Source organism: Acinonyx jubatus, chromosome E2 (assembly GCF_027475565.1).
Source record: "Acinonyx jubatus isolate Ajub_Pintada_27869175 chromosome E2, VMU_Ajub_asm_v1.0, whole genome shotgun sequence".
NCBI classification, from domain to species: Eukaryota; Metazoa; Chordata; class Mammalia; order Carnivora; family Felidae; genus Acinonyx; species Acinonyx jubatus.
In genome coordinates this window covers 50,663,759-50,686,630 of record NC_069396.1, presented here as the reverse complement: position 1 = coordinate 50,686,630, position 22,872 = coordinate 50,663,759, and the positions used below count along the sequence as shown (strand labels likewise).

Here is a 22,872-nt window from a genome sequence, read left to right as displayed (position 1 = left end):
CTGTTGCCATCTCCATGGCAACCACTTTTAGGCTGTTGCCAGGGGCTGAGCATTTGTGTTAAAGAGCTCACTGGGCCCTTTCATGATTCAGGACGGTGCATCTCACCCAGAGAACTGGGTCTCACTGACCCGGGGCCAATCTCCTGGAACCGGGCTTTTAATGGGGGGGGGGTTACTCTGCATCTGGGGTGAGTTTAATATTCAGGGCCGGAGGGCAGGGTCTGAACTGAAGCTAAAGCTGGGTGTGACAGGGCAAGAGAAGCCTTGCTCAGGCAGGGCTGCATGCCCAGAGGTGGCCAGATGAGACCCAGGCTGAGCGGGCGGGGCTTTGGGCTTCCAGGGAGAGCCCCTGGGACACCACTAATAATCATATCATAGGGACCCCCTAGGAGCTCACTTTAATAATATCTCAATAACTGCCCCCATGGACACTCAAAGCGCTCCCCCAGTGTGTTTCAGGGCTGCCGCACCCCACGATGCTTCCAGAACGGTCTCCTCAAGCCCCAGGCCTTGCCCCTCCTCTCCCCTGCCCACCCCTCCTCTCTGGGCACACTGTGGTGGTGAGCCAGTCCCAGACCACAGGAGGAACGCCCCTCCTTCTATCTGGGCAAGATATGAGATGTGAAACCAGTGATTTTCTTTTTCTTTTTTAGGTTTATGTATTTTTGAAAGAGACAATGTTTGAGTGGGGGAGGGGCAGAGAGAGAGAGGGGATACAGAATCTGAAGCAGGCTCTGTGCTGTGCTGTCATCACAGACCCGACGTGGGGCTCGAACTCACGAACCGTGAGATCATGACCTGAGCTGAAGTTGGACATTTATCTGACTAAGCCACCCGGGCGTCCCTCTTTTTTCTGAGGGGGGGGGAGGGAGCACGTGAGTGAAAGGCAGAGAGAGAAAGAGAATCCCATGAGGATCAGAGAGAGAGAAAGAGAGAGAGAGAGAAGCGGGTCTTGCCCGAAGCAGGGCTCGAACTCCCGAACCGTGAGAGCATGACCTGAGCCCAAGTCAGATGCTTACCCGACTGAGCTACCCAGGCGCCCTCAGTGATGTCTTTCTCCTCAGCCTACCTGTGGCCGAGATGCCAGTCTGCCCAAGCATGCCGTGTCTGACAAATTGCTCGCTGATGGTCTGCTCCAGCGGGGGCAGTGAGACTGCCTTCACTGGTCCCCTGTTGGTATGAGACCTGGGGTCCCTGGAGGGAAGCGAGAAGCCCCAAGAACGTATGGCAAGTGGTGGTGCTGAGAAATCGGGAAGACCCTTTTCTTTATCCCTCCAAGCCCTATCCCAGCCCTTGGAGCCAGAGGTGTAATCTGGCAGGCACAGAGAGCCCCACTGTGCACCTTCTCTTGGGGCAGGGCTTGCAGAATGTTTTAGGGGGCCCATTACACAGCACTCGTTGGGTCCCAAGTGCAGAAACCCAAATTACCCTGGAATTCATCGGCTTGTGTTACTATAAATGTTCCCGTTGATTGCCTTCAGGCATGGCTGGTTCCAGGGCCCTTTCATTCATTTATTCAGCCAGAGACTGAGGACCGACTCTCATTGGACCAGTTGGGTCACGTGCCTGCAATCACAGAGATTGGGAAGGGGAATGAGTTCTCTGATTGGCCAGGCTTGGGAGTGTGAGGGTTAGTGGTCCCCACAGGAACCACCTGGTCCGTGGTTCCCACAATCACATAGAGACATGAGCATTATCAGGGAAAGGCCTGGAGGGCTGCGCATCTCCTGGGTGAGGGTCACTGCTCTCCCTCCTGCGGGAGGTGACACCGAGCTGAGCCAGAAGGGAGGAGGTGGCCCTCTGAGGGGTAGCATAAGGGAAGAAGTGCCTTCCAGGTGGTTGGTTTACAAGGGCCCCAGTGGCCAGATGGAATGGTTGGGGGGGGGGGGTGCGGAGTGTGGCTAAGGGCGGGGGGGGGGGAGTGTCAGGGCCAGGCCCGTGGGGACTGGCGGATGTGACCAAGGAGCACAACTTTGTTGGATCACCAAGGTCAGAGCTGGAAGCTTCTTTTCAGTTTAGGTGCCGTGTGACCCTGGGAAAGTTCACCAACGCCTCTGAGCCTCGCTTTCCTCCTTTGTAAGTTACTCTGAGCTGCTGCGTGGAGTCAGGCGCCTGGCGGCTGCAGCGCACTCCTAAGACGCAGTAGGGCTTTGGGTAGAAGGGCTCCGCGGCAATTGTCTTCGTTAAGATCCGTTTTTGTCTGTCGGGGAGCCTGAGGCCCTGCAGGAGGGATGCGCTGGCTCAGAACGCCCTCTGGTGGGGACTTGGGGACACAGCTCAGAAAAGAAAGAAGCCAGAGGTTTACAGATCCTTCCTCCCTCTCTTCTTCCTTCTCTCCCCTCCTTTCTCCTGGCTTTCTTTGCTAATCTTCCTTCCCCACACGCTCTCACAGAGCCTGCTCCCGCCTAGCGGGAGACCCAGCCACGACTGAGACAGCCCAGGCCCTGCCCTCCTGGGGTTCACAGTCCCTCGGGCGGTGGGGTGGGGGGACACAGGGATCCCTCCCGAGGGGAGCTTCACGCGCGACCCCTGTGCTCCAGGCTGGACAGACCCCCGGGGAGGAGGGCAGGACTGCAGTGTGCAGGGGCCTCAAGGGCCGCCGCGAGGAGGGCACTGTAGCCATAGAAAGGGGAGAGGCAGGGTCAAGTTTGTGACGCCTTGTGGAGGACGGGTGTGAGCTCCCTGCCCCCCTCCCCCCCCCCCCCCGCCCTAGAGCGAGTTCCGGGTGGCTCTGCTGGGATTGAGGGAGAGTCTGGCAGGCCACTTGGGGCGGGCTCTGTCCTTGCACGGGCAGGAACGACCTCCTGGCTCCCACAGCGGGGCGAGAGTGGGCGAGGGATAGTGGACACTGGGTTTCTGTGTATGTCTCTAGCTGTGTGTGATGTGTGTTAGAGGTGGGTGTGTGTGAGGGGTGCAGGGGTTTTTGTAAACGTGTCGGTCTGTGTGTCAGTGGGATCGTGTCATGGGCAGGTGCGAGCCCAATGCCTCAACTTGAACGGAGCAAACCTCTGACACCAGCCCGCTCGGGTCCCCCCACCCCCCGCCCCCGGGCGACATAGATCCGATCCTTGAACCTGAGACCGTGGTGTCCTGCCTGGGACCCCCTCCCCCAACTCTGTCCCCCGTCTTGGGCAAATGGCAGGTCCTACAACAGCGGGAAGGGAACAAGGAAGGAGCCATCACCTTGCACTCATTAGACAGACAAATCTTCGAAGGCTGGATAACATCCCGCGTTGGGAGAGGGGGTCGGGGCCCGGGAATCCTCAAGCGCTAACGGTGGGGGCGTGAACGGGGACAGTCCTTGCACTGGGTGGCTTGGGGGACTTGGGAGAGGGAGCAGTCCACAGACCCTACCTCCCGGCAATCTGCATCTGGGACGCGTGCCAGGGACTGTCCCACTCGGCCCAAGAGGATGGGGCGAGGGTGTGGATCGTCACGTCTTTAGCAGCGTGGGGTGGGGGGCAGGGAGGCGGGAGAGATGCAGACAGGTGTGTGCCCCATACTTCTGCTGGGTACCCCGCCACCCCCAACTTCGTGCCATAAAACCACAACTTTTGCTTACGCTCACGGATTCTGCGGTCAACAGCGTTGAAAGGGCACCGTTGGGAACAGCTTCTCTCAGCCCTACGAGGTCTGGGGCCTTGGTTGAGGTGACACCAACGTCAAAGGTCTGGGAGCCCTTGGAAGCTTCGTCTCTCCTGTGACCAGGGCCTGGTGTGGGGTGGCCTGACCGGAGGACTGGCGTGCCTCCAAGTGGTCTATCCGTGTGAATCAGGCGTCCTCGCAGCCCGGCAGCTGAGTTGCACACAAAAGCTTTCTGTTGCTGGCCTTGGAAGCCCCAGGACATCCTTCCCGCCACACATTATCACTGGGGGCAGCCGCAAAGCTCGCCCAGGTTCAGGTTCAAGGAAGGGGGATGCGGACCCCCACCTCTAGGGACGACCCGGAACTTGCAGCCGTGTCTTAAAACCGTGATCGGTGTCTCGCCTTGGAGGAGGGGACGATAAAAAGGTGAAATGGGCTGAGTTCTCGTTGTGCGACTCCACCCGGCGGGCAGAATTACAGACGAGACGTATTAACGACGGTCGCTCTGAGACACGTTACCTACAAGGGCTCTAAGCAAAGGACGCTTTGAGTAACCAAAGCGGGGGAACAGCTCTCAGACAAGTTATCCAGGGGCGCCCGGCTGGCTCAGTCGGTGAAGCGTCTGACTTCGGCTCAGGTCACGATCTCGCGGTCCGTGAGTTCGAGCCCCGCGTCGGGCTCTGGGCTGATGATGGCTCAGAGCCCGGAGCCTGCTTCCGATTCCGTGTCTCCCTCTCTCTCTGCCCCTCCCCTGCTCGCGCTCTGTCTCTCTCTTTCTCTCAAAGATGCATGAAAACATTAAAAAACTAAATAACTAAATAAATAAATTAATTAAATAGCTATTATTTTCCCAAATCAACCAATTCAAGAGGAGAATGGCGTTGTGTTACGTTCTTGCTAATCTCCTTCGTGCCTGATTCAACAGAGGTTACTGGATCCTCCTACCTGCTTCTGCGTTCAGCCAGTTGCAACATCGCCACGCCGCGTAGCCTCTGGAGAATTCCACGGAACACTGGCGAGAGACTGAGAGTGAAAAAGGCAAACAACGCGTTAGTCCTCTCGTGACCACGGGTTTGATCCCATGGACCCCCTGAAATGCCTCTGGGAACCCCTAAGGGTTCCTGGAGCACACTACGAGAACCCCTGTCTCAATGGTTGCTTTTACCACTTAACACGTAGGCTCGGGTTTTTTGTTTTGTTCTGTTTTCCTTCCCCTCAGACACAGGGAGGTCGGAGAAGAATCGTGCCAAGCATTTGATAGGCCCTTCTCTTCCAGCTGTTTCTATGGGAACCGTGGAGGCCACAGCCAGGGCTGGGCAGGACATTCGGGCTTCCTATCGCCCTGCCTGGCTGGGGCCCGTGTGATCGTTCGCTCACAGGGCTCAGAGTTCAAGGCCTACTCCGATCCTGTGCCCTGGAGCTTCTGCAATGTTTCCGTTTCTTGGGTGCCACAGTCTTCTTCCGGAAGTTTCTGAGACTCTCTAATTCTCTACTTGGCTTCTGGGACCATGGCCCCACCCACTCTGCCCCACTTCCCGCCCCCCCCCCTCCCCGGGAGAGAAATGAATGGGGCCAGCTTCTGGGGGGACACAGCAGCCAGAAAGTGGGGTGAAGAGGACAGATGATCGCACCTGCCGTTCGTGACCAAGTGTGGATGTAGAGGTAAGGGGAGGGGAGGCCAGATGGAATTACTTGGAAGCGGGGCACAGACACTAGAGTAAAAGCGGGCATGGTCAGTGGCAATGAAAACCGTGTTTGGAAAGACGTGTCGTGGGGGCGCCTGGGTGGTTCAGTCGGTTAAGCGTCCAACTTCAGCTCACGTTGTTGGACAAGTGAATAAAATACGCCAAAGGTGGCCCATGGGGCTAAAACAAACTCTGGTCTCTAGCTTAGAGACCCCTCGTCCAGATTCTTCTTCCTTTGCTGCGTGCGTGAACCCTCCCCCCCCGAAATATGGAGGCTTACAACTATAAATTACCCTTCCCGTTCGCATTCGGGGCTCAGATCTTTGGAGAAACGGTCTCTTCTGAGCCCGCCGGTGTTAAATGAATCTCCGATCCACCAAGATCTCTGAGTGCCGCTTGGTTTCTCCGCCAGCGTTCCAGCCCGGTTCCGTAACAAGTTCAGTATCTCACGGTTTGTGGGTTCGAGCCCCGCGTGGAGCTCTGTGCTGACAGCTCGAAGCCTGGAGCCTGCTTCGGATTCCGTGTCTCCCTCTCTCTCTGCCCCTCCCCTGCTTGCGCTCTGTCTCTCTCTCTCTGTGTCTCAAAAATGAAAAAAAACTTTTCTTTTTTAACGTTTTTATTTTTTATTTTTGGGACAGAGAGAGACAGAGCATGAACGGGGGAGGGGCAGAGAGAGAGGGAGACACAGAATCGGAAACAGGCTCCAGGCTCCGAGCCGTCAGCCCAGAGCCCGACGCGGGGCTCGAACTCACGGACCGCGAGATCGTGAGCTGGCTGAAGTCAGACGCTTAACCGACTGCGCCACCCGGGCGCCCCGAAAAAAACTTTTTAAAAAATTAAAAAAAAAGATGCATCGTGTTTATGTATAAAGCAGAGTTGGATTCTGGGCTCAGATCCTTGTAAATCGATTCTGCACAGACGTGAATGCCTAGTGGTACATCTGAGGGGCATGGAAGATATGGAAGAAGTCAGGGCTGTTCACGGGCATCCCAGCAAGGAACCCGCTTGGGATTCCTTCTCTCCCTCTCTCTCTCCCCCTCAAGAATAATAAATTAAAAAAAAAAAATAATTGTTTCAAATTGATGATACGTAAGTGGTCGTATTGTGTACATTTCAGGATACATGAAATCCATTCTTTTTTAAAAAAAAAAAGATTTTATTTTATTGTTAAGATAGGGCGAGCAGGGGAGGGGCAGAGAGAGAGAGGAGGACAGAAGATCCAAAGCAGGCTCAGCGCTCACACGGGGCTCGAACTCAGGTACTGAGCCGTGAGGTTGTGACCTGAGCTGAAGTCGGTTGCTTACCCGACTGAGCCACCCAGGCGCCCCGTGAAGCCTGTTCTTAGAATGAACTGAAATCCCCCTGCTTCCTTGTATTTACTGAAGGCGGCCAGAGCAAATTCAACATGACACATGTGGCTTGCCTTTGGGGCTCCAATTAGATTTCTGTTGGACCACTTTGCTCTGGAGACAAGGGTCCCATCCACTGGGGGATCAGGAAGGTAAGAGAAGGGAAAAGCAGGGAAAATAGGAAGGGCTTCAGGGGGGTTGGTAGGGAAGTGAGTAAGCAGTTTGGTTCCCCCCCCCCCCCGTAGCCATGGTAACATTGCTATAAACTCTCTTCCTACGTAAAAGAGAAAGAAAAAAGAAAAAAAAAAAAGCCCAAGGTGTTTGGATGCCTCATTTTATTTAACAAATGCTTATATAACGCTAAGTCCTCAATAAATGATTTCCACGGCAGTGACCGTCTAGGGAGCACCCACTCTGGGCCAGCATCTGTTCCAAAGGGCTTTCTTTCATGGACCCTCCACTTTAACCCCCATCAGAGTCCTAGGAGGTAGGGTTCATGGTTACTGCCGTGTAACAGAGGAGCGGAACCCAGGCCTGGGGGCAGTTCAGAAACCTTCCCGGGATTGGGGGAGGCAGGGGGACTTAAGAAGGAGAACCAGGATAGACATGGGACGGCTGGACCACAGAGCCTGATTTACATAGAGTGGGCAGATAAAGGATGTGGAAGAAACGTGTCTAGAGTGCCTGTGATATTCACACCCGTGAATGGCCCCCGGCCAGGGGCAGATGCTTTCTCTGGGAACCGGAATTCAGGTCTGATCTCACTGAAGATCATACACATACAAAATGATATAGATATATATACACACACACACACACACGACTGATTGTAGGTGCCATTTCCGACCCAGGAATACGAGCAAGAATGAAGCGTGGTCTCCGGGAATGAGGTCTGTATACCCTCAATGATACATACACCTCACACGTGAAGCCCGCGGACCCTTACTGGCGCGTGGGTGACACCCGTCACGCTGAACAGGGCTCCTTCCCCGAGAATGAGTCCTGGTACCACTGTGTGAGGCCAAGGCCTCCTAGACTTCGGCGTCACATCCTGGCTTCCACCTGTACACAGGGGACGGGATTACACCCGGCTGAAACCTGGACTGTCCCGAAGGGGACCGTGGAGGTCCGGTCCTGACGTCTCGCTGTCGCCTGTGGATTTGGCCTTTTTGGGCTCATCAGTGCAGGTGGGACCGCCCGTCTCCACGTCCTCCTTTCCTCCTGTCCTTTGGAGCAGCACTTTGGACCCCAGCCACGCTGACTCCCGCTCCAGCCCGCAGCTTTACCACGGAGACCCGGCCCAGCTGGGGGAGGGGCGCGCCCATCCGCGCAGGCTTAGGACCTACAAGTCGGGTCGCCTCACCACTGCTCGGATTGGAGAGCAGGTGAGCGCCCAGACTCGGCCAGGCCCCGCTCCCCTCCCCTCGCCGCTAAGGTGGCCGGGCCCCGCTCCCCTCCCCTCGCCGCTAAGGTGACCATGGCGCCGCCCTCCGGGGCACCTGAGCAGGAGCCGCGTCACTCAGGCCACTGTCAGGGAAAAGGGGCATCGCAGCCAGCCGGGCTGGCGGCAACCCTGAACGTGACACGTGCCCCCCCCCACCCCCCCGCGGAGCCTCCAACAGCCCAGGAGAGGGGGCATCAGAAAGGCCGCCGCATCAGCCGGCTAGAGGCAGAGGGAGCCCTGAGAACCCCAGCTCTCAGCCTTGCCACATTCGCTAGAACCTGAACCCCAAGGCCTGCAGCGCTGTTCCAGGGCCGGATTTGCACAGGGCGCCCCAGCCCGAGTCCGCCGCGGGCTTCCCCCCGCCCGGCGATCTGTGCCCGTGGGCAGGAGGCACCATGGGCGCGAGGCTTTTGCGCCACTGGGGCAGGGGGCTGCGCGCGGACATGCACGGGGCCCTACTGGTCACCGGCATCCCGGAGGGCCTGGAGGAGACGGCCGTCGAAGCCGTCTTGCAGCCGGCCTTCCTGCCCCCCCCCCCCCCCACCCCGGCACGTGCAGGCTGTGCAACACCAGGGCCGCGAGGGACCAGAAGGCGGAGGCCGCCCGGTGGAATTTGCGGAGGCCATAAATCACGCCTCCGTGCCCAGACAGATCCCGGGCAAGGGCGGCGTCCGGAGGGTTCTGTGTCACGACCGCGCGGAGGACACAAGGGTCCTGAGGCAGATGAAAGGCCTGCTGCTGGATGAGAGGCCCTCGGAGGCAGGCCGCAGGCGCTGCAGGCCCCGGGGACACATCCCCCTCTCCTGCTTGGCTTCGGAGACCCAGGCCCAGGGCTCAGGGCCCGCTCCCAGGAAGGCCGGCTCCCCCCAGGGAAGGGCCGCCGCGCTCACAGAAACACAGCCAGAGACAACAGGTAGGTGGGCCCAGCAGGGCCAGGAGAGAGAGCCAGGCGGGAGTCCGACGACTCTCTGGGGATGGTGATCCGGGAGCTAGCCCAGGACGACCTGAGCACTCCACGCCCGCTCCAGGAGGCCGCCAAGGAGCTCAGGAAGAAGGAGTGGACCCTGCAGAGCGACGCGGGCGGAGGAGCGGTCCCCGCGAGTTCTTGGCCCTGGTGACCGGACGGACAAAGCCAAGCAGGAGCGGGCGGAGGCAGAGCCCCAGGGCGAGGCCCTCAGCCTCCACAGGGGAGAAGCCCGGCGCCCAGGGGGGCGCGGCCCGGCTTTAGTGGCCCTGCTGGCGGTGAGAGACACGTGGCAGCAGGAGCCCAGGGACAGCGACGCTTCCGAAAGCCAGTCACAGCGAAACGGGGAGCCAGGAGACGAGAGGGTGGACAGTCCCGAGTTTGTGGCCATCGCGGCCTGTGCGGACCCGTGGGCCCCGTGGGCCCCGTGGGCCCGTGGCGGGGAGGGGAGATGCTGAAAGTCGCTTGGGTGATGGAGTCACTGGGCTGGAGCGACAAGCGAGGCCAGACAGAGGCCCTCCCCGCGGTCTTGCCCGTCCGGCGCCGGGACACTCGGGGAGCCCGCGAGAAGGTGGACGAGGCGGGTCGCCGGGTGGACGCCGTGGTCCTGCGGAAGGCCGCGGGCCGCGGGAGCCGCCGGGAGCGCATTTCCAGCCTGGCCGAGCCCGAGCCCCCCTCCACGGGCGCGGGGACCCGGCGGGGCTGACGAGCGACGCCAAGGAAGGCGCCTGGGAAGGAGGGAGGTGCGGGCGCGCGGGAGGCGAGCCGGGCGCGGGCGGCGCCGGAGGCCGCGGGGAGCGGGGAGTCGGGGCCCGAGGCCGGGGTGTCCAGGAGGCCGCGGGCCAAGCGGGCGCCGCCCCGTCGGGCTCGGGCAGGAGCCGGGGTGGGGGCAGGGGAGGCGGAGGCGGAGGCCGCGGCAGGGTGGGGGTGGGGTGGGGTGGGGCTGGCGTCGCTCCCGAGGGGAAGGCGGTGAACCGGGAAAAGAAGGGGCGCCGGGCCCTTGCGGAGGCCGGCGAGGCCAGGGGTCAGCTGCTCACCCTCCCCCACCCCCGTCTCCAAGTCGGCCGGTAGTGAGAAGGGTCGTGGCGGCCAGAGACTGACCCCCCCCTCCCCCAGTGCCGCTAGGGGAACCCGGAGACGCGCCGCCTCACACCCGCATCCCGGCAACGCCCTCCCCCGACGCCCTGCGTGCGACAGAGGCGGCCTCCCGGGTTCACCCTGGGACCCGCGCTCTGCTGAGCCACCCGCCGCCGGCCTCCCGGGTCCCTCTCTGTCCCTCCTTTGCAGGTGGTGGGACGATCCCCAGGGAAGAAGGAGAGAGATTCGGCCCCTCCGGAAGGCAGCAGCCCCAGGTGACGGGCCGGTGTCTCGGGCCACCCGGGTGGCACCCGGTTAGCATGGGGGGGAGGTGAACGTGGGGGGACATGGGGCAGTGGGGAGGCCAGCCACGCCAGAGAGTTCCTTCTGGCTCCCCGTGAGGCCCCCAGGGTTCCGGAGACCTGCTTCTGGCCAGCGTCTGTGGGCCACTGTCCCCCCACTCCAGCCAGTCTCACGGGGGCCTGGGATCTGGGATGGAGCCCCCGCCACCCAGCTGGGCAGTGGGTTGACACCCACTCTCCCCACGTGTAGCCGAGGCCTGAAGGCTGGTCCTCCCTGCTTGGGGGAGGAGATGATTCCAGAAAGAGGAATGTGAGGGGCAGAGGGGGCAGCCCCTAGGGGAGGGGAGAGGTCCCGTGGGAGAAGAGGAGAGAGGAGAGGTGGGAAGGGTGGGGGCAGGGGAGGAGGAGGAGGAAGAAAGGGAAAGAGCAGCAGCCCTGCCCCCCTCAGCCACAGCTGAGACAAGGGACCCAGCTCCTCAAGGCCAAGGCCGGCCACCTGCCAATGTCCCAGGCTGAATCTTCCACTCAGGCCTCCCAGGGGATTCCCAGACATCTCAATTATTGGCCAAAATTTTCACCTCTGGGTAGATCACATAAAATCCCGATTTCTGGCTTCTGTCCGTGGCAGTGAGGGCAGCGCACTTCCAACAGGCCTGGGGTCCCCTCACCCCCCATCCCCGTTGTCCCTACAGCTGTCCCCTTCCTCGGGTCCCGTGGGCTGACCGACCCCTAGGCGCTGGCCTTGCAGCCCCGGCTTAAGAGGATGAAGGGTCCCCGTTTCTCTCTCTGAGTGAATTAAACACGGGAAGGACGCTGAGGCGGCGCCTGAGGGGGCAGGGCCAGTCCAGCCAGTGCAGGAGCCGCCCAGGGTCTTGTGTTGAGAGGAGGGAATGTCCCCAGGAGGGAGCTGCAGCCCAGCCCTGATCCCCCACGCTCTCGGCTCCGCGCTGTCCGGTCAGCACCTGCTGTCCCCGCGTAGCTGCTTCGGTGCCCGGCGGTGTTCGGGTGGGGAGGTGGACCCTCGTTCTGGGCTGGCTGCTGTTTCTCTTCCCCTCGTCCTGGGGCTGCGTGTGTGCCTGGGCCAGAGTTCCCGTCCCCAGGTGGTGACGGGCCCATCGTGCCAGGAGGGCCCTCCCTCCACGTCTCAAGGAAGGCACAGGGGCCTGGGGGTGTCCCCACGGCCGGACTGCACTGTCCTACCCCCACCTCGGGACACCAGAATTTTTCAGTTACACGGGAAGGAGTTTCCTTCAGGGCTGCAGGGACTTCCATGGGACAGTGACTGAGATCACCTGGCAGCAGTCAAGATGCCCTGGGGCTGGGGAAGAAGCCTGTCCTCCCAGGGGGCGATGGCCCTGGTCTGAGTGGCCTCTGCAGCCGCCTGGGGGCGGGGCAAGAGGGCAGAGCATCCCTGGGCTCCTCTCCTGGAGCCCCTGTCCCCTGGGGCCCCTCAGGAAAGCGAATGGAGCCTTCTGGTCTGGTCTCAATGTGCTCTGGACGAAGGGGGAGGGAAGTGTCTGAGGTTGGGTCACCACCCTGGGACTGCCCCGTCACTGCTTTGCCCCTAGTGTCCTTCCGTGGCCATACCGCCACCCAGGCCCTTGGCCTAACTGCAGCCGTATAAATCCTGCCATGCTTCGACTTTTCTCTGCCCCCACTCCTGGCCTCCTTCTCCACTTCCCACCTCAGGGTGGATGCTTCACCCTGCTCTGTGGCCTGTTGCTGTCTATGCCCAGCACCCAACTCCCACGCTTCAGCTCAAGGCCTGTCCCCTGGCCCTTGTGCCATAGATCTGCCATGGACCCAGACTGAGGGGAACTATCTCCACTCTTCCCTGGGGGTCCTGCCTCCCTTCGGAGTCCTCATCCATACATGGCTACAGGGCACAGAGGGGGCCCTTTTAGATCAGTCTGATGTGTGATTCGGTGTCTCCCTTCCCCAAACCCTTTAGAGTTTTTCTTTGTCCCCACAGATTAACATTTGGGGCTTATTCCTGCCTCAGGGCCTTTGCACCTGCTGCCCACCCCCCCCCCCTCCCGTGGCCTGGAGTGCTTCTCCCCAGGATATTGGCACGGCTCCATTCTTCACTTCATTCCAGCCTTTGTTTCCTGATGACCCACGGACTGTATCTGTCGGGGGGGGGGGGGTTCGTGGGGGAATGGGTGACGCGGCCATCGCGGGCCAAAGTGCAGAAGGACAGGGCAGGTGGCCCAGGGCCCCCGGGGGAGGGACCGCCGCAGCCCGGAGCCCAGGTCGCCGCGCTAAAGGGTTCCACCAAGCAGCAGACTTCCCCGAGGAGGGACCCGGGAGCCCCGGGCCCGCGTCCCTGCCGCCCACGCCGCAGCGCGAGCGGCTCCCGGAGAGCGTCCCCCGCCCCCCGCCTTCCCGCTGTCCCCCGCGCCCGAGCGCCCGCGGCCCCGAGGACACCGAGGACACCTCTCGGTGGCGGCCGGAGGAGGCGGGAGGGACGGGGCGGGCCGCGCGGGACCCGGAGCTCGGCGCTGGCGCGGCGGCAGGACGCACGCCAAGTGCAGACCCTTGCGGAGCGTCGTGGGCCCGGGGACGCACAAAAGACGCTGCCGGAGAAGGGCACGCTGCTGCACGACACCGGGAGGCCGCGGGGCGAGCATGCGCGGCGCAGGGTTTGCGATCGGCGCCTAGTTCGGGGGCGGGGGGCCAGGCAGCCCGCGCTGACAAGGCGACCTTTGGGCGAAGACCCGAAGAGGTGAGGGCTGGGGCGGGCCGGTGCCCGAGGGAGGCTCCTTCGGGAGGCGCGGGCCTAGCGGTCGCTCACGTGGGATCACGGACCCCACCGGGGCCAGCCTCCCGCGCTGTTTGTGTCCCCGCGGGGTCAGTTGGTGGGGGAGAGATTCGGGCCGTCGTGTGCGTCCTTATTGGATTCTGCGCACAGAACAGGCGTGGGGGAATTGGAGGAAGGCAGGTTTTCACTGCCATTTCCCAGACGAGGAAAGGGAGGCTCCGGGGCGGGGCAAGGGAGCTCGAACCCGGATTCGTCCTCCTCCGGGGCTCCCTCGCGGAACCGCGGGACCGTTCCAGACCACGTGGCCGCGGTGTCCCTTTACCCCGTCCCCGACCCCACCTCGGCCCGCACGCTCGGGCCGGACCCGTCCGCCCCGTCGGCCAGCTCGGGTCCCGGCGCTCCTGGGAATGGGGTCGGTTCCCACATCTTCCGGAGGGGAGGTCGAGGGCTCCCGGGCCGGCCGGCGTCGCCCCCTGCCCACGTCCCACCCCTCGCCAGAGGGGAGAGAGCCCGCACGACCTGCGGCTCCCGCGCCTCCCGCCAGGGGGCGCCCCAGGACCGCTGCTTAAAGGCGCGCGGCGCGGGCTTCCCCGGAGGGCGCCGGAGGCTGCAGCCACTGGCCCAGGACCTTAAAGGGCCAAAGCTCCACGTGGCCTTTGAACGTCAGGCAGCGGCCCGTCAAGGGAGGTCCCGAGATCAGCAGCATCAGCCTCCGCTGGAGCTAGATAGACATGCATATCCTTGAGCCCACCCCAGACGGAAGGAATGACTTCGGGTTGGGATCCTGCAGTCTGTGTCTTAGAAGGCCTTCCAGATGATTCTGATGCACGCCCAGCTTGAGACGGGCCTGCTGTGGGGTCTGATTATCTCCCGGAGCCCTGGGGGGATCCGTTCGCAGTCCCGGGTGCACAGTGGAATCATCTGGAAGCCTTAGGGCTCTGGATGCCCCAGCCACACCTGCGCCAGTTCGGTGAGCGTCTCTGAGCGTGCGGGCTGGGCGGGGGTGTTTGAAAGCTCCCGGGTCATTCCACACCAGCCAGGATGGGGAAACCACCGTCCCCGGGGCCCCAATCAGGGCTGAGATGTCTCGTGAGGAACTGACCGCCTCTGGTGTATAACAGGAATAGGACAGATGATGTCCATTGGGGCGGATTTGAATTCCAACATATTATACCTCCTTGAGTCCTTCAGCAGCCCTGGGAGGAAAGCTCCGTATCTATAAAGATCCTCCTTTCAGATGAGTAAGTAGGGGCACAAAGAGGTTAAGTAACCAGCCAAGTTTGCACAGCTTGTAAGGGTTGGTGCTAGGGGTGACCCAGGCTCCAAATCCCTCCTTACTCTGTCCCCCCGAATGTCCCCCCATAACAGGTTTCTCCTGTCATATCACACCACCGTGTTGCAGGGTGGAGGCATTCCATTATTTTTCCCTTTGGGGACGTCTAGGGGTGGCTGGGCACATCCAGATAAAGCCTGGTCTGGAGACGACATTCTAGTTTTCTGGGGCTTCTCTCCAAGAAAATCCTGGTATGTTTGAAACCACAGTCCTGGAGGCATCAGGTGGGTTGCATTTGGGGACTGGGCCCTTCAAGCAGTAAATGAAATCCCCTTGGATTATAAATAGTATTGGGGCACCTGGGTGGCTCCGACGGTCAAGCGTGGGAATCTTGATTCCGGCTCAGGTCGTGATCTCACGGTTTGTGAGTTTGAGCCTTGTGTTGGGCTCAGCTCTGACGTCGTGGAGCCTGCTTGGGATTCTCTGCCTCCCTCCCTCTGCCCCTCCCCTTTGTGCGCGCTGTCTCTCAAAATAAATAAGCTTAAAAAAAATAGTATAAAAACCCTGGTAGAATTTCAGGTAACCCCAGGGGCCTCTGCTTTCCGGGCCTTGATGTATGCTCGTGCCTCTAACGCTGGGGTGCGAGCGACAAACCGAGAATCGGTGGGTGTTTGGCTTTGCCCCAGACCCCTGAGACTCTCCTGGTGTCTCTGGCAATCTCTGCTCCCACCTTCTGTCACCTTCAGGCAACCCAACCCGGCTAGGCCCCCTGTGGTCACATGGCTGCTGTTCTAGCAGATGGGCAGCAGTCACAGACCCCAGGCCACCACCACCTGGATGCCGGAAGGCTGGGCACTCCTGGAATGGCCGGGTCCAGCCTGGTTATTCCCTCGCCCACAGCCAAGTCCATCCCTCCCGGTGGGGTCCACACCCTGTCTTTCTTCCAAACCCCACAGGTGCAAAGGGCCTCTTAGCAGCGACTACTTCCGGGGAGGGAGCAGGTGACAGCATGTGATTCTTTAGTTCCAAAACAAAACTGAGAAGCTCAGGCCAGGAGTGCAGGCACAGGACAGGGCTGGCCTTCAGGCCTCCCTGCACCATGACCTCCCTTTCCTCCGGCCTTCAGCTAGGCTGGGGTGTGGCCGTTTGCTGGTTTTCACTGGTGGAGTTGGGGTTGGGAGACACAGAGAGATGCCCGCCAGTGCCCACGGGGCCTTAGCAACCCAATCTCTCCCTGATTATAAGCGCCAGTCACAGCCCACTACGTGCTACGCTGCAATCCTGCTTTTTGGACTGTTTCTATTGCAAAGAGTTTTTTTTAATGTATATTCATTTTTGAGAGACAGAGCGCGAGCGGGGGAGGGGCGGAGAGCGAGGGAGACACAGAATCCAAAGCGGGCTCCGGGCTCCGAGCTGTCGGCACAGAGCCCGACGTGAGGCTCAAACCCGCGAACCGCCATCGTGATCATGACCTGAGCTGAAGTCAAGGACGCTTGACGGACTGAGCCACCCAGGCGCCCTGCAAAGCGTTTCCGATGTGGCCTGTGGCCAGTCTGCCCCTGGGGATGTTGGTGGGGCTTAATGGAAACAGATTCCTGGGCCACACAGCCACCTTCAGCGAATCCGCAGCTCTGGTGTGAAGGGCCCCGGGATCTGAATTGTGGACACGGTCCCCTTCTTCTCTACCTTGTAACCAGGGTCAGGTGAAATGTGTAAACTGCGGGCCCTGGGCCCGAACCCAGGGGGCACAGCGGGGAAGGGAGGGAATGGCCCGCAAAGCGACATAAACACAGGTCACCGTCTTAGAGGGTGGGACTGCAGGGGACACAAGGGAGTGACAAGATCACCCTGGCGCATTCCTCAGTGGCCAGGTCCAAAGCCAGGAAAACATCGCTTTGTAAACATTTTTATTTGCATGTTGGCTTGCGCCCATTTTTTAAGTTCAAGGAGGCCGTCAATGCTAAGTGCGCAGGCAGAAAGGAGAGGGGGAAGGGGGAGGGGAGGGAATTTCTCCCCAGCCTTTCCCCCCCTTTTTTTTTTTTTCAAGCCGAGCACCTAAAGCTGCATATGAGCAAGTTCAGATCATAGGTGATGCAACTCTTCCCCATGGGTCTCTTTCTTTACATTCTTTGGGTGTCCAGAAAGAGTCTGTATTTAAAAAAACTCAATGCATGAACGAATTTTAACAAGAAAGAGGGATGTGGGGTAGAGGGGGGAGGTCCATGGCCTGGCCCTTGCTTCACCTCCATTTTCTTTCTTTCTTTCTTTTTTTTTTTTTTTAATTTTTTTTAACGTTTATTTATTATTGAGAGACAGAGCGCAAGCAGGGGAGGGGCAGAGAGAGAGGGAGACACAGAATCCGAAGCAGGCTCCGAGCTGTCAGCACAGAGCCCGACACGGGGCTCGAACTCACAAACCGCGAGATCATGACCTGAGCCGAAGTCGGATGCCCAACCGACTGAGCCACCCAGGCGCCCCAACCTCCATTTTCAAGTACGGAGGCAGGAAGAGCATCTCCATCCAAGTGCGGGAGAGGAGGACCGTGCCTTGCGAGGCCGAGAGCATGGCTGGTGGCGGTGTGGTCCGGGGCACCCCTGCCCTCACCTCACAGCTGGTCTTCTCGTTCTCCCTGCTCCGCTTCTGCTCTGGCCTCTGCCCTCAACACCCTAAGGCTCCTGGCCTCGCCTGCCCTGGGGACTCTCTCCGGCAGGGTTGGCAACCGAGGAGTGTGCCAGAACGCTCTCCGCCGCTTGCGAAACCATGAGAAACGTCCAGGAGTCTGGAACCTTACTGTCTTGACCTGTTTCTGGGCCCTAGCTCCCTGGGTTGCCCCTGTGGCCACCCGGGCAGCTGAGGCTTCAGCTTCCTGGACAACTGGGGCCTCTGCCCTCTGATTATCTGCAGCCCCTTCCCTCCGATTATTTGCAACCTCTGCCCTCTGGACAGCTATGGCTTCTGCCCCGGGATTATCCTCGGCCTCTGCCCCCTGGATGGGTATGGCCTCTGCCCTCTGATTAGCTATAGCCTCCACCCTCTGATTACCTGCAGCCTCTGCCCCCTGATCGTCTGCAGCCTCTGCCCCCTGATCGTCTGCAGCCTCTGCCCTCTGATCGTCTGCAGCCTCTGCCCCCTGATCGTCTGCAGCCTCTGCCCCCTGATCGTCTGCAGCCTCTGCCCCCTGATCGTCTGCAGCCTCTGCCCTCTGATCGTCTGCAGCCTCTGCCGCCTCAACTGTGGATGCTGCTGCCTCCTCCCTCCTACGACGGCGGAAAGAGGCCCAGTTGATTCTGGGCCTCCATCGTCTTGGGGCAGTCTCGGGCGCCTGGCCGCCTCCTGCGTTGCCCACATTATCCCCCAGGCTGGCCCTGCCTGGCGCCCATGCCCCGTCCCTCTCCACCCTGGGAGAGGCCTGCCGGGCCTCGCCCACCTCGGGGCTGGACCTCGGCGCCCAGCCCTTCACCCTCCGCTTCAGCTTCCCCCAGGACACCTGGCTGACGTACTCTCGCCACCTGTCCGCCTTGGACAGCTGCGGCCTGGGGTTGTCCTCAAACATGGGCACCGGCAGGTTCACGCGGCGGCGGGCAGGTGGCGCGCTGGGCTTCTTCTCCCCTCGCTGCAGGAAGGCCTCCACCAGTTCCTCGTCATCCCCGCTTTCCAGGTCGCTCCCCAGAAATTTGCTGCCCAGGTAACTGACAGGCATTTTGCGCACCCTCCTGCCGCGCCCGGGGCCGTTGTGACCCTTGTCGCCCTTGCCTCTGGAGGTCTCGAAGTCACTGAACTCGCTGTCGCTGGCGTTGCTGCTGTCATAGGTGCCCACGACCAGCCGCGGGGGAGGGGTCACCATTTGCGGGACTCTCCTCCTCACTCGGGGCTCCTTGGGCTTTTTGGGGGGCTGGGGCGGGTGTGGGGTGCTCTTCTCGATGATGCGGGCCACGTCCTCCAGCGTGCGGCCTTCTTCCTCCAGAAACTGGGTCAGCCGCTCCCGAAATTCGGCCTCCTTGGTGGCGGGCTTGGAGATGACCCTCCACACGCCCCCGGCCAGCCTGACCTCCCGGGGGATGAGCAAATAGTCGACGTCCTCCCCGATCTGCAGCATCCCCACCGTGGAGTCCTCCTCCCTGCGGAACACCTTGCCAATCTTCTTAAAGGTCCCCACGGGTTTCAAGGCTTCCACCAGGACATCCAGATCCACGTCTTTGCAGACATCTGGGACGCTCCACAGGATCAGGCAGTCGGGGGATGGGAGGAAGCCCCAGGGGAACCAGCCCCCCACGTGGCTTTTCTCGAGGGTCTTTAAGATCTCCAGGGTGAAAGCTGGGGTGGGGGCAACGACCCCAAACTACAAGTAGGCCTGGGTCTTGGGGGTGGGGTCGCGGCCGAACTGCCGGGAGGGTCTCACCTCTCCAGCCAAGGAGGAGCCAGCCCCTCCTAACTTCTCTGCCCGCAACCGAGTCCAGTCTTGGTCAAGTCCGGCTCCCCACCAAGGAGTGGCGGGAATCAACCCCCGGGGATGCTTACGTGGGCCGGGGGTGAGATGGGTCCTGAGGCTCAAAGCCCACCGGCCAGCTGCGAACGCGGTGCACGGGCTCCGAGTTGGGGCGCACGGGCTGCCCCGTGGCTCTTCCTGCCTCGGGGACTCGCCTGCAGCTTGGGAGAGGACTTCGCAGACAAAGACGACTCAGCCGTGGCTGTTCAATATGGCCGAGGCGCTCGGAGGCCGCAGCCCAGCCCCCCGGGAGGGTCTCCCGCCCCCAGGCAGGCAGCCACCCCCGTCCAGGCTGACCTTGACGCGCCTACGGCCTCCCAGCCCGTGCGCTCGGCACCGAGGAGCGCGCGCGCGGGCAGGAAGTTCCTCCTCGCTCTCCCCGAGGGTGAGGCCCACCTTCCCCCTTCTCATCTTACACTCCCCGACTCGGGAAGACTGACAGGGGGGCTGTCCACTCCCTTCGGGGCGCCCTCGCTCCCCTCCCGCACAGGGGTGTGGCCGCGCTGCGGGCCTCACTGGGGCCGTCGCTTCCCAGCCGACCGCCCGCCGAGGCCCACGTCAGCACCTTTCCCCAGAAAGGCGGCAGTTCCTCGACCTGCCATTCTAAACGTGCGGGTTCCAGCCAAGCCCTGGAAGGTGGGTGCGCTAACGGGGCAGTCCTTTTGAAGGCCACTGGCGGTGTCCGTTACCCTTTCGCACCATGGGACTTTTGCTACCTGCCGTGCGTCTTGGCGGAGAAATTGGTACCAGGGCCTTCTTGTGCCAGCCTCCAGCGTGGGACTCCGCACACAGTAGGGGCTCAGTAAAGATGTTCGCGTGAATGAATGGACCTCAGTGTTCATCAGGAGGGACTGGCCCGGTTGACCTGTTCTCCCAGTGAAATACTATGCAGCCACGTAAAAAGAAGTACCTAGTGGAAAGAAGGATGGTCAGGTTTTGTATGTCCTAGGTACGGTTGTAGGTGCTTTCTACGAATCAACTCATGACATCCTCACTATAACACTATGATGCAGGTAGAGAGTGGTGATGATTCTGATTTTATAGCTGAGAATGTAAGATCCCTGCCTCAAGGTCCCACTACCGGAAGCGATGGGACCTGGCTTTGAATCTGAAACAGTATGATGTGTGTGTGTGTGTGTGTGTGTGTGTGTGTGTGTGAGTGGGGGAGGGGGGGGGCAAAGGACCTAGGTGTGTGCATGTACTCCTCACAGGGAGAAACACTGACAGGGGCTCCTGGGTGGCCCAGTCGGTTGGGCGTCCAACTTTGGCTCAGGTCATGATCTCACAGTTGGTGAGTTCAAGCCCTGTGTCAGGCTCTGTGCTGGCAGTGTGCAGAGCCGGGAGCCTGCTTCCAGTTCGGTGTCTCCCTCTCTCTCTGCCCCTCCCCTGCCCCTGCTCACTCTGTCTCTCTCTCTCTCTCTCAAAAATAAACATTAAAAAAAAAAAAAAAACCACTACCAACAGTGACTGTTTCTGGGGAGGGAGACTGGGGATCCCCAGAGGTGGCGGAGACCTGCATTTTTTACTCTTTATCTTCTTGCTTGAATTATTGCTTGGATTTTTAGCTGTCAGAAATGTTCAAAAAAAATGTTCACTAAGTTAAATTAACTCAAAGGTCCTCAGACTCAGACGGACATAGTAGGTCGGTATCCCTGGAATGTGGGGCCCAGGATGTGCCCCACACAGGGGGCCCCACTCAGAGAACTCTGAGGCAGGTAGCTGAGCAAGAGTACGCATCACGGTGGCATTGGTAATAGTAACATTTAACTTGCGTGGAGAGTTTCCTTGGAAGCAGGCACCCAGCTGAATGGGCCCAGAATGAATTCTCAGAGCTACAAGGTCACTGGACCCATGCAAACAGCTCCTTGCTTCCCTCTCACCTCCTGCAATCCTCCCCAACCCGGCAGCTGGAGGGATCTTTTAACAACTTAAGTCAGCGCCGTCTCTATTCTTTCAAAACTCCTCCAGTTTACTCAGTAAAACCGAAGTCCTCACCAACGTCCACAAAGCCCTAGCACACCTCCTCCGCTTTCCTTCTCTCCTCCTCGCTGACTCCTTCATCTCCAGACACACCTGCCTCTTCGCTGTTCATCAGAGACACCAGCCTCAGGGCCTTTGAACTTGCTGCTCCCAATGCCCAGAATGTTATGGGCCCACCTTCTCTTGGCAATTTCCCTCTGCTCAAGGTCATTCTACACTCCCTACACCTGCCAAATATAGGGTGGCCTCTACCCTCTCCAAGGCCCTTCATCTCAGGAATCCTTAACCCTTTCTTTTAAAAGAAATTTTTTTAAATGTTTATTTCTGAGACAGAGCATGAGCGGGAGAGGGGCAGAGAGAGAGGGAGGCACAGAACCCAAAGCAGGCTCCAGGCTCTGAGCTGTCAGCATAGGGCCCGACTCAGGGCTCGAACTCACAGACCGTGAGATCGTGACCTGAGCTGGTCAGTAGCTCAACCGACTGAGACGCCCAGGTGCCCAACCCTTCCTAAGTGCTACGGGTTGCATTTCAAGATAAAGTTTTTCAGTGCACAGAATTGCGTCCACTGAGACTCCTGGGTGACTCGGTTAAGTTTCCACTTCTGCTCAGGTCATGATCTTGCCAGTTGGTGAGACTGAGCCCCGCATCCGGCTCTGTCCTGACAGCTCAGAGCCTGGAGCCTGCTTCGGATTCTGTGTCTCCCTTTCTCTCTACCCCTCCCCCGCTGGCATTCTGTCTCTCTCCCCAAAATAAATAACATTTAAAAAAAAAAAAGGAATTACATTCACTGGATTACAAAGGAAACCAATTATAATGAAATATACAATCTGTTTAAAAAGAAAAATTTCAGCAATAGTTAAAAAAAAAAACCTGTGAAATAATGACATAAATACAAAGTGTAAAAATGAACACATGTAATTAAAAAAATTTTTTTTAACTTTTTTTTTTTTGAGAGAGAGCGAAGTGGGGGGGGGGAACAAGTGGGGAAGGGGCAGAGAGCAGGAGACACAGGATCCGAAGAAAGCTGGGAGCTGTGAGCACAGAGCCCAGTGTGGGGCTGGAACCCACAAACCGTGAGATCACGATCAGAGCCGAAATCAAGCGTCGGCTGCCTAACCGACTGAGCTACCCAAGCGCCCCATGAATACATGTGATTGTATTTAACTCACGACGTGGGATTTTATTTAATTCTTGAAGGAACCAGGCAGATGTGTAGAGAGAGAGGGAAGGGAAGGGAGATGCTCGGCGGGCAGGGGTTGGTGAGGATCTCCGCGAGGCCTGTGCACAAGTATTGGCTCATTCGGGTTGTTTTCGCCTTTGCAGAGCCAGGCCGCTGGGCTTTGCCGGATTTTCTCGCTCACACCAGCTCCTTCCCGGCGGGCGCGCTGAGGCCCCGCCCAGCTTCCCACCGCCCCGCCCCTCCCTGGTGCGAGGTACGGAGCCTTGCGAGGGGTCTCCCCGGCAACGAGGAGACGCGCTCCGCAGCGCAAGTCGGCCCGCGGAGGGGAGGGGAGGGGAGGGCTGGGGCGGCGGGGGCGGGGCAGAGCCTTTTCTAGGCTTCGTCTCCTTTCTCTAGGCCCGATTCCCCAATCAGCCTCCCTGAAAAGCCACCCGAAACTAAGAATCCCGAGGCTCCCCGTTTGAGAAATACTGGTTTAAGAATCCAAGTCGGAAAAGTCAAGACTTGCGAGCGGAATGACCTCTCGCAGATGAGACATTTGGTTTCTGTAATTGGTAAAAAGCTTGAGGGGGGGGGGGGGAGGAGGGAGAGGAACGTTATCTTAGAAATGAAAACCGCAAACGGTCAACGTTCTTACAAAAATTGCCAACCCTGGGGCGCCTGGGTGGCTCAGTCGGTTGAGTGTCTGACTCTTGATTTTGGCTCAGGTCATGATCTGGGTTCGAGCCCAGTGCAGAGAGACTGCTTGGGATTCTCTCTCTCTCCCTCTCTCTCTGTTCCTCCCCC

The 22,872-nt window shown here is 59.9% G+C and overlaps 2 protein-coding genes across 4 annotated transcripts in view; both read right to left on the bottom strand.

Annotated features, from left to right (window-relative positions):
• Positions 1–3,133: 3,133 nt before the first annotated feature.
• Positions 3,134–22,872, bottom strand: part of PNMA8C (PNMA family member 8C) — a 31,007-nt gene continuing 11,268 nt past the window's right edge. Inside the window, exons 2-3 of one of the 3 annotated variants that reach the window (XR_008293544.1) lie at positions 4,531–4,608; positions 3,137–3,987 (exon numbers count right to left, since the gene is read on the bottom strand). The gene's annotated coding sequence lies outside the window, so the exon portion shown is untranslated. Of the gene's footprint in view, positions 4,609–19,454; positions 19,837–22,872 lie in introns of those variants that run through there. The other 2 variants (XM_053210273.1, XM_027037866.2) reach the window with 2 other exon arrangements.
• CCDC8 (coiled-coil domain containing 8) lies at positions 16,331–19,253 on the bottom strand. Its single transcript, XM_027037865.2, has one exon. It carries the CDS (start codon positions 18,534–18,536, stop codon positions 17,046–17,048), a length of 1,491 nt encoding a protein of 496 aa, XP_026893666.1. The 5' UTR covers positions 18,537–19,253; the 3' UTR covers positions 16,331–17,045.